Source organism: Camelina sativa, chromosome 17, assembly GCF_000633955.1.
Source record: "Camelina sativa cultivar DH55 chromosome 17, Cs, whole genome shotgun sequence".
NCBI classification, from domain to species: domain Eukaryota; kingdom Viridiplantae; phylum Streptophyta; class Magnoliopsida; order Brassicales; family Brassicaceae; genus Camelina; species Camelina sativa.
Window position 1 is genome coordinate 22,271,866 of NC_025701.1, and position 10,272 is coordinate 22,282,137.

Sequence of the window (10,272 nt, forward strand, 5' to 3'; positions counted from 1 at the left end):
AAAAAAAAAAAAAAAGAGAGTCTAAATCTCACGCGCCACTCTCGCCATGACTGCTTTCTTCACGTATTTACGTTATTTTTACTCGAAAAAACAAACACTCTTTCTCTTTCTCTCCTTTTCTCTCTCATTTTCTCGGGAAAATTTTTCTTTACCACTTTCTTCCTTCCTTAAATTAACTGAGAAAATTAAATTAGTTCCTGCAACTTGGTTTCCTACATCGAAGCTTACCACACAATGCTACTACTACTACTATTATTACCTTCGCTTTCCAAATCTATCTCCAATTTCTAGGGTTTTAAATCGAATCCATTCAGATCATGCACGGCCTTAGCCGTCTTGGTAACGGCTGCAGCAACAACGGTCGAGTCAATCTCTCTTCACCGTCACCGCCATCTTCTCCACGGATTCGTCACAGCAGCAGAGTGAAAACTCTCGCCGGAGGAGGTGTTTACAACAAGCAGCAGCAGGGATTAGGAGAGAAGCTTGTGTTTCTGCTCTTCTCTATAGTTTTCAGGAGGAAAAGTTTCTTGTTGTTGGCGCCTCTGCTCTACATCGCTGGGATGTTGCTATTTATGGGATCTTTTGGTTTCACTGTGCTCGATCTAGGCCATGGTGTTGAGATTGTGTATAGACGCGGTGGTCCTCCTGGTTCGGTGTATAGGAGTCCTAAAGTTTTTAAACGGCTTTGGCCTGTGATGGAGGCTGATGTTAATGGAACTAGTCACAATGCGGTAATGTTGATGAATTGATGTATTGTTTTTGATGTTGATGATTTGTTTGGGGATATTAATTATTGAGTTGTGTTTCTGATTATGTAGTTGATGGCAGCATGGAAGCCAAGAGTTAAAAGTGTATGGAAACCTTGTATTAGCACAAATGTTTCTGCTGCAGTATCAAATTCTAATGGTTACTTCATAATTGAAGCCAATGGTGGATTGAATCAACAACGCTTGTCAGTATGTTTTTACTCTCCACGGCTTTTAAAATTGAGATAGTTGTGTATGCTTGTGTGTTGTTTTGTTTAATTTAGAGAGCTGTATGAATCTGTCGTCTTGATTTCAGATATGTGATGCAGTTGCTGTGGCTGGACTGCTTAATGCTACCCTTGTCATCCCGATTTTTCACTTAAACAGTGTATGGCGTGATTCCAGGTTACTATTTTTGGTTTCTGGTTATGCAGTCTTTCAAAGTTCCATCACACAGAATTAGTTATACAACAGAAACTTCCTTGCTATAGAAATGGATAATGTCAAAATGTCTGCAATCTTCAGACCAAATTGCTTTCTTTGGCAGCATGTTTTGCTTACATATTCCTTTTCTGTTGGTGACAGCAAATTTGGTGATATATTTGATGAAGACTTCTTCATATATGCTCTTAGTAAGAACGTGAATGTTGTGAAAGAGCTCCCAAAAGATGTGCTTGAGCGGTATAACTACAATATAAGCAGCATTGTTAATTTGAGATTGAAAGCTTGGTCAAGTCCAGCATACTATCTCCAGAAGGTGCTACCACAACTTTTGCGTTTAGGGTATGCCATTCATTCACTTTTTCTATTTAGTTGTTTCAGTCTTAATAGAAATGGTTGGTTCTCAGTGTGTTTGTTCTAGCATTTCTGTCTACTTAATAAGATCTTATCGAATTGAATATGAGATAGTGTACATGCAAAGATGCAATGGATTGGTAGTAAGGTAGAGAGTTAGCATCCGATCTTGATTAGCTTGTTTCTAAAGGTGATTACTGCGTCGAACCTTTATGTGTGTCTGAGGATTAGTATAATATATTATAGACTGTTCTTAGCAAAACTCTATGATGTGATTTTGGTCATTGAGAGCTCTCCTTCTATGCCTACTATGAGGTTGCTTCTTGAATTGAAAAAAAAAACGGGACCTAAACACACTCTGCAAAGTTTTCTTACTCAATTTTGCTTCCTTTCCTTTTTTCATTAGGGCTGTCCGTGTTGCACCATTCTCCAACAGGTTAGCTCATGCAGTTCCTGCAAACATTCAAGGGCTCAGATGCTTAGCAAATTTTGAAGCATTGAGATTTGCAGAGCCCATTCGGCTGCTTGCGGAGAAAATGGTCAATAGGATGGTTACGAAGAGTGCTCAGAGCGGAGGAAAATATGTTTCTGTTCATCTTCGTTTTGAAATGGTTTATAATTCCTACCAATTCTCCATTTCTGCAGTTCCTAATTCCTACTTCCCTCTCTTCATAATCTCGATTTTCTTCTCCTCTAAAGGACATGGTAGCCTTCTCGTGTTGCGAATATGATTTTGGAGAAGCAGAGAAGCTAGAAATGGACTTGGCCCGGGAAAGAGGGTGGAAAGGAAAGTTCAGGAGGAGAGGCAGAGTAATTAGGCCTGGTGCAAACCGCATAGATGGAAAATGCCCTTTAACCCCACTAGAGGTATCACCAAAAAGCTCCCCCGCCTCCCAAAGATTTCTTAAAATCTCAAATCCAGTGTATCTATCAGAATTTGACCCTAGGGATAAAACACGTTATGTAACAGACACATTTTGGTAATATCACTCTGTAGGTCGGAATGATGCTTAGGGGCATGGGTTTTAACAATAGCACCTTGGTTTATGTTGCTGCGGGAAACATTTACAAAGCTGACAAATATATGGCTCCTCTTAGGCAGATGTTTCCTCTTCTCCAAACGAAGGATACTCTAGCTACTCCAGAGGAGCTTGCTCCGTTCAAGGTAAACCAAACACCAATTTATTTGCTTAGTAGGACTTAAGATGCTATGTTCCAATACTGTTCAGAAAATGTTTTGTGAGAAATAGGATAGAGTTTGGTTGTTTCATGAATTATTATATTTTCATCGCTCTATGAATTGTTATTGTGAGAAATAGGATAGAATTTGGTTGGTTCATTTTAATTGATAGAAAAATGTCTCACATTTCAAACATATAATGATGGGGGAACATTGATGTCAAGAGTTGGGTGAGGATGTTAAATGGTTTTATGATAGATAGCTTATAAAGTTCTTTCTTTTAAAAAACCGTGTTTATAGGAAAGAGAAATTCCTGTCTATTGATTGGTGGGAATCAGAATGATTCAATTATTGGACTTAGGAGCGTTAGGTTCATATCAATTGGTATCATTGACAACATAAAATAAAAATATGGGATTTTATAGTAGTTGCTCATAAAACGTGTGGGCTCTCCCATGTTATACCCTTGGAATAGAAAAGTTTTAACTGTGTTATCTAATATTCTAATGTTACTGAAAAGGTAACTTTATGATATAAACAAATTGCTGGCTTTGTGAAACTGTAGGGCCACTCATCAAGATTAGCTGCACTTGACTACACAGTATGCCTCCACAGTGAAGTGTTTGTATCCACACAAGGTGGAAACTTCCCACATTTCTTGATAGGTCATCGTCGTTACCTTTACAAAGGCCACGCCGAGACAATCAAACCTGATAAGCGGAAACTAGTCCAGCTCTTAGATAAACCGAGCATTGGGTACTTGATTCCCTAATAACTTTTTTGACCTGCTTCAAAATCCTCAAACTCAGATTCATTGAGCATTCTCTTTGGTTGGGATGGATTTTATTTTATTATTGTAGATGGGACTACTTCAAGAAACAAATGCAAGATATGCTTAGACACAATGACGCAAAGGGTGTCGAATTAAGGAAACCTGCTGCATCACTCTACACGTTTCCCATGCCCGATTGCATGTGTAAAGAACCTGAATCCGATCCAGCTTAAACCGGATTCGTGCTGTTCAACATCTGCAATGCAAAGTAAGACAGTTTGTTTTTTGACTCCAACCATACATGTAACTTATATTTATGTTGTATCATGGTTCCTGTATAAGAATTTTTCCCCTCCAATTTCGGGGAATCTAATATATGAATTTTTGTATGTACATAACATTCTTTCAACGTTAGTGATCATTCGCCCTTCTGTTCTATTGTATGAGATGGATTGTGGACTTTCATTTCAAACATAGTTACTCCATTGACATGCTCATATTCTATAGTTTTTACATATTGTATTAGAAATTTCAACTGGAAAAATCCAGTTTAAAAAGAATTTAGAAAGAAATTTCAGAATATTACTACTTTTATAATACCATCTATCAAAAATACACATAGTTTCTTTGTCCCTTTTCAAAAATACAGATTTATATATTTCTATAGAACATCTTATTAAAATATTATTCTTATGAAAACACATGTTACAAACGGGTTATAAAGTTTCATAATGTTTTAAAAGTTTTTTTATAAGACTTGTTAATTAAAAATAAGTATTTCTCAAAATTTTCCAAAGCAAATTTCATAGGGTATGAGAAAACACTTTTAGGATTTAGTTTTTGGTGCAAGATAAAATGATATCTAACACTACTTATTTGAGAATCACTTTTAAAATAATAACTTTAAAATATATTGAATATTATATTATGAATCCAATTAAAAAATGTATTTAAAAATAATGAAATTCATATCATTAAGGCTAAAAACATCTAACACAAACTTCAATACCTAATGTTTTTTTTTTTTTAAATATCTATTAATAGTCTACAAAATTGAATTAGAATGATTTCATATTATATACATTACTTTTAGTTATTATGTTTCCCTTACCATCTTTGTTTGATTCTATTTTATGAAAATGAAAAATGTTTAGTCGTTTTTTTTTTGGTAATAATATTTATATTACAGTACAAATAATAGTCCAACTCATAGAACTTAAATCTGATTTTAAAGGGCTTTGATTGAATGAGCATTTGAAGGAGCATAATGATTTTGTCATCCTATCAACATTTTTTACGAATGAATATAAATCAGCATTTGGAAGCTGCATATGCTCTCAAATGCTCTCTTCTACCATCCTTTCAGATGAACCATTTGTAAAGCATTTACTTGTAAAATATTAAAAATATTTAAATAATTTAATATAATTAATTTATTTTCTAAAAATATATTAAATATTTTCTTGTAGTTTAGTATCTAATCCGTCATTGTTTTACTTAAATGTGCTATATTAATTAGAGCATACAACTTTTGCACTATACCGCTTATGATGCATATTGTTACTGCAGTAATGCTTTACTTCCGGTTGTGCCAATCAAACTCAAAGCCCTTACCAGCCGAAGAAGTACAAACTGACGGGATGTAACTACCATTAGACGGTGTAAACCTAAGCTCACAGCGAAGGTCAGACTTTAATTTCACTAACCGTAGTAGTCCGAATTGCCACCAAGTCTTCGATGCACCTATGATCTCGAACCTGATCAAATTTCTTTTGACCTCAAACTCTAAAGCTTGCCTCTGTGGTGGATTCAACTGTATCATAATCGGACACAAGAATGGAAGGACCATTGGTCCCTCTTTTTTAGCTTCAAACATACCAATTCTTATACCTGTGATCGGTTGAACTTCATATCTTATTTCATAGTAGGCTTCATCAAACACTCTGTAAGTGTTAGCCTTAGTATTATGAACTTGGATTGAAAGAGATATATTCGCCTGCAATACTCCACCTATGTCATCATACCTAGTCGATCAAATAGTAAAACAAATAAAATTACAAGATAGATCATATTCAATATCACAAAAGGGGAAAAAAAAAGATCGTGGAGAGGCGTACTTACCTAAAGAAATCGAGATGACCATCCACGACACTGATGATAGGGATTCGCGGGTGAACGACAGTGAAGCATATGAATAGTACTAGGCAAATGGAGACAAGAGAAATCAACACTATTGCACAGATGATGGCTGCACACCATACGAAAGGACCTGGATTCTTAGGACAGGGGAATCTCCGCATAGTAATACCTGTTGTGACGACACACACTCAAGTAAGACCATGATTAATTATTTTTATAAGCTCACATTAATAATATTTCAGAAACATGAATCTAAATAGTTTTAAAATACTCTGCATCTTTCAAAATTCACATACATACATTAAGATACCCTGCCAAATTAAGGTGGATGATCAACCTAAAAAAAAAAAACTAGAGACTCTGATATTATTTATATTTGTCTCTTAACACTAAAAGATAATCTACATTACCATCCCTAAAAGTAATATTTAATATTATATCGTTGATGATAAGAATATTGTACTAGAGGGTTACCGCAACTGGAGGCAGCACCGTTACGAGACGGAGAGAAAACAGCGGCAACGGATTGAGAAGCGTCACCTAGAGATTTGAAGAAAGCCAATCTTGAGCTTGTAAGAATTGGTAAATGTGGCACGAATTATATCTTATATAAATGTTGGGTTCCATTTGGTAATATGACGTCGACACATGTTTTCTTTGCGTAATAAACATAATAATGGATATTAATATAATTACCATTTACTATAAAAAAAAATTCTAATTATTGAGGGTAACAACGCCTAAAACAAATCTACAAAGATTAATTAGTTTTAACACTTTTTGATAATTAAAAGTCTATATTTAATTGCTATCAACATAAATAAGAAAGATATGACATTGAGTTATGTCCTAATCATTATTTTCAAGGGGCATTCTCAAAAATACTCCTTTTTCTATACCCCTTTTTAAAAATACCCTTCCATGTTGATCATTTTTAAAACTACCCCTCTTTATATACAAAATGACCAAATTACCCTTTTTGAGTGACAGCAAGAATGTACAGTCATCAAAATCGAAAATATTTTCCCGCCAAAATTTTTTTTCCTGCCAAAATCGAAATTTTTTCCCGAAAAAATTATTTTTCCCCGCCAAAAAAAAAATTTCCCACCAAAAATCGAAAATTTTTCCCGCCAAAAATATTGAAATTTTTACCTTTTAAAAGGTTTTTAAACACATTGTAAACGCTTTTAAAAACCTTGTAAATGCTTTTAAAAACCTTTTAAAACCCTTTTAAAAATCTTATAAAAACTTTTACAAGGTTTTTAAAAACATTGTAAAAGCGTTTACAAGGTGTTTAAAAACCTTTTAAAAATCTTTTTAAAAACCATTTGAAAACCTTTTAAAAACCTTTTAAAGACCTTTTAAAACCTTTTAAAAACCTTTTAAAAATCTTGTAAAAGCGTTTACAAGTTGTTTAAAAAACCTTTTAAAACTCTTTAAAAAATCTTGTATAAGTCTTTACAAGGTGTTTATAAGACTTTTATAAGTTGGAAACCTTATAAAACCTTTTAAAAACCTTGTAAATTTTTTTTGGCGAGAAAAATTTTGGCGGGAAAATTTTTTTGTCGAAATTTTTTATCACAATTTTTTGACAAAAAAATTTTTGGCGGGAAAATTTTTTCGAAAAATTTTTGGCGGGAAAATATGTCGGATATTTTTTGGCGGAAAAATTTTGGTTTTCTTTTTATTGAATAAAATAATTTTTATCTAAGGGTAAAATGGTCATTAAAAATTAAAAGAGGGCAAAAATAAAAATGGCCAGAAAAGAGGGTATTTTTGAAAAGGGGTATATCAAAAGGGGCATTTTTAACAAATTCTCTATTTTCAATCATTATGTTTTCTCTCACATCTTGTTTGATTTTAATTTTTATAAAATATTGAATAATATTCATCTATATTTTATTATATAAAATTTAATTTTGAAAGTTAGTATTTGATTGCAACATGTGTCAAATCTATCAATAAAATTTTGACATGCGTAAAAAGAATTTATATCAAAAATCCTAAAAATAAAAGATGACAATTAATATTTTTTTTTCAAGACAATTAATATTTTTATTCAATATTATTTTATATATATACATGTATGGATGATTTAGATTTATTTTTTCAAATTTTATTTTTAATCTTCTTACGGGTTTTAATCTTCGTGATGTTAACAAATTAATAAAATAACTATTTATCCGTGCTGTAACATCGGCTAATGATATTTTAGATTTATATTGATGCTGATACAAGCTCGTCCTGCTATATAATACGTTTCGTGGTGTTTTTAACTTTTATAATTTCAAATGTTCATAATTTTTAAAAAAACTATAAAATTTAGAGATATTAAACTTTACTTGATGCAAAATACAAAATTGCATCAAGTAATGATGGTGGTGGTATTTTTAAAAACACAAAATTGTATCAAGTAATGATGGTGGTGTTTATAAAAAGAGACGTAGCGACTGTTTTTGGAACTGATCGCTTAATATTCCAGCGACAGTTATGATTTATTGCGATTTATTTCGGCGACTGTTTTAACTGTTTTGGCGACAGTTTTTAATCCCATAATAGAGTATTTTCCCAATTGTTGGTGCTGGTTGAGCGACTGTTAAAAGAACATAGCTATTATGTAATATTTCTATTAATTTTAATGAAGTTTGTATATCCAAAAAAAGTAGTATGTGAAGGTATCTAGGATTGTATATTTAAATTAAACAAATATCTTTTTTTTGTCATAGAAAAACAATCTTCTAGAAAAGAAAAGATAGTGCCAAAAAGGCATGTAAGATGCAATTTGGAATTTTGTTTGAGTATTTTTCCACCACTCAGTTTCCTTCTAGAAGGCTATATAACACAAGGAATAAATTTGTATTAAAATAAATAATCCATATCACTTGTAAAGTGTAAACTTTTTCTCCACCAAACCCCTCTCTCTAGTCTTTTATTACAAAATAAAGAGACAAAATCTAAGGAAAGAAAGAAAAAGAAGGTAACCTACCAAATCTTTTCCACCCACAAAGCAAAACACCAACTTGGTCAAAGTCACTTCCTTTTATATAACACCTCTCTTCAGATCCTACTCTCACTATTGTCTCATTATTATACCCACATTGTAAAGATCATCATCATCATGGGAAGATCACCATGTTGTGAAAAGGCTCACTCAAACAAAGGAGCATGGACTAAAGAAGAAGATCAACTTCTTATTGATTACATTCGTAATCACGGTGAAGGCTCTTGGCGTTCTCTCCCCAAATCCGCCGGTTCGTTTCTCCGATCCATATTTTTTTTGTGTGTGTTTCTTTTGGTCTCAGTTTAAAAAAATATCATTTGCTTTTATATTATTTTAGGGTTGTTGCGTTGTGGTAAGAGCTGTAGGTTAAGATGGATTAATTACCTTCGTCCTGATCTTAAACGTGGAAATTTCACTGATAGTGAAGATCAAATCATTGTTAAACTTCACAGTTTGTTCGGAAACAAGTATGAGTTCAGAGTTTTCCTCTCATTCCTAGCGAAAATTACTTAACTTTCCTTAGAAAATATCTGTTATTAACATTTTCGTTTTTTTTTAAATTAAAGATGGTCGTTGATTGCTGGAAAATTACAGGGAAGAACAGATAATGAGATTAAAAATTATTGGAACACACATATAAAGCGGAAACTCCTTAGCCGTGGGATTGACCCAAACACTCACCGTTCGATGATCCAACCAACAGACGAGGATCTTCTGTTAAGGGTTGATCGCGATTACAGATTTGATAGTGTGGACAGTGAGCTGAACTTGGACCTCACACTCGGGTCTAGTCCGAATCGATGGGCGGCGCGTGACGTTTGTGTTTGTAACTTGGGATCACGTGAACCTTGTATAAATTGCCAGACGGCCAAATGGGTTCTTTAGTGTTTTATACTATAAAACATCAATACAAGTTGTGTCTTTTTGGAGTAGTGTGCACCAAACACTATCTTAAGAAAATAAAAAAGGCTACTTAAGAAAACACTAATGTTTTAGCACAACAATATAGTTTAGGTATAAATTTAACATAACGCTATTGTGGGGGTGAAAAAGCCGATTGTCCTTCAGACCCAAATGGACAAAAACGAGACCCAAATGGACAAAAACGATTTGCACACACAATATAATCAGATTATTGAAGAAAAAAAAATGCATAATTTATTTTTTTTAAGGAATATTTGCAAAAATACCATTTTTTTTACCTTTTTTTAGGAATATTTGCAGAAATATCTTTTTTTTTTTTTGGTTTTTTAAATTGAACTGTTAAATTTATTAATCAACAAAAGAAAAAATTACTTATAAATTTTTTTGGTAATGTTTTGCTAGAAAATTACCCCCGCGCAAGAGTTACATGAATTTTGACAAAACAGAGAAAAAGAGAGTAACCAATTAGGACTCCCCATAACCGAACGCCAGCGAATGAGAAGTGATTCAAATTTGCTGGATGATTTATAGTCCAGGTTCTCGATACAATATAGTTTAGGTTCTCTTGTTGTCAATGTTTCAATAACATCATTTTCTATAAACAAAATCAAAATGACTAAATTTTAAACCCTAAACTCCGAATACTAAACAAAGTAAAAAAGAAATCCCAAATATTCTAAAAATCAATTTAACATATTGTAATTAGACAAAAAAA

The 10,272-nt window shown here is 32.9% G+C and overlaps 3 protein-coding genes across 3 annotated transcripts; 2 read left to right on the forward strand and 1 right to left on the reverse strand.

Moving 5' to 3' along the window:
- On the forward strand, positions 318–3,936 carry LOC104757856 (uncharacterized protein At1g04910-like). Its single transcript, XM_010480643.2, has 9 exons — positions 318–731; positions 819–956; positions 1,063–1,151; positions 1,332–1,529; positions 1,948–2,152; positions 2,241–2,408; positions 2,539–2,706; positions 3,287–3,477; positions 3,582–3,936. The coding sequence occupies exons 1-9, from the start codon at positions 318–320 to the stop codon at positions 3,724–3,726; spliced, it is 1,716 nt and encodes a 571-aa protein (XP_010478945.1). The 3' UTR covers positions 3,727–3,936.
- LOC104757857 lies at positions 4,984–6,187 on the reverse strand. The gene is made up of 3 exons (XM_010480644.1): positions 6,107–6,187; positions 5,615–5,801; positions 4,984–5,517 (listed from the first exon to the last, which is right to left on the reverse strand). Exons 2-3 carry the CDS (start codon positions 5,791–5,793, stop codon positions 5,070–5,072), a joined length of 627 nt encoding a protein of 208 aa, XP_010478946.1. The 5' UTR covers positions 5,794–5,801; positions 6,107–6,187; the 3' UTR covers positions 4,984–5,069.
- On the forward strand, positions 8,616–9,562 carry LOC104757858 (transcription repressor MYB6-like). Its single transcript, XM_010480645.2, has 3 exons — positions 8,616–8,883; positions 8,971–9,100; positions 9,200–9,562. Exons 1-3 carry the CDS (start codon positions 8,751–8,753, stop codon positions 9,516–9,518), a joined length of 582 nt encoding a protein of 193 aa, XP_010478947.1. The 5' UTR covers positions 8,616–8,750; the 3' UTR covers positions 9,519–9,562.

Excerpts from the sequence above, each read along its gene's own strand:
- LOC104757856 (XM_010480643.2), top strand. The coding sequence starts at position 318 with ATGCACGGCCTTAGCCGTCTTGGTAACGGCTGCAGCAACAACGGTCGA. Across the intron at positions 1,530-1,947 it reads CCACAACTTTTGCGTTTAGG|GGCTGTCCGTGTTGCACCAT; the intron begins GTATGCCATTCA and ends TTTTTTCATTAG. Across the intron at positions 3,478-3,581 it reads TTAGATAAACCGAGCATTGG|ATGGGACTACTTCAAGAAAC; the intron begins GTACTTGATTCC and ends TTATTATTGTAG.
- LOC104757857 (XM_010480644.1), bottom strand. The coding sequence starts at position 5,793 with ATGCGGAGATTCCCCTGTCCTAAGAATCCAGGTCCTTTCGTATGGTGT. Across the intron at positions 5,518-5,614 it reads GGTCATCTCGATTTCTTTAG|GTATGATGACATAGGTGGAG; the intron begins GTAAGTACGCCT and ends TTGATCGACTAG.
- LOC104757858 (XM_010480645.2), top strand. The coding sequence starts at position 8,751 with ATGGGAAGATCACCATGTTGTGAAAAGGCTCACTCAAACAAAGGAGCA. Across the intron at positions 8,884-8,970 it reads TTCTCTCCCCAAATCCGCCG|GGTTGTTGCGTTGTGGTAAG; the intron begins GTTCGTTTCTCC and ends ATATTATTTTAG. Across the intron at positions 9,101-9,199 it reads CACAGTTTGTTCGGAAACAA|ATGGTCGTTGATTGCTGGAA; the intron begins GTATGAGTTCAG and ends TTTAAATTAAAG.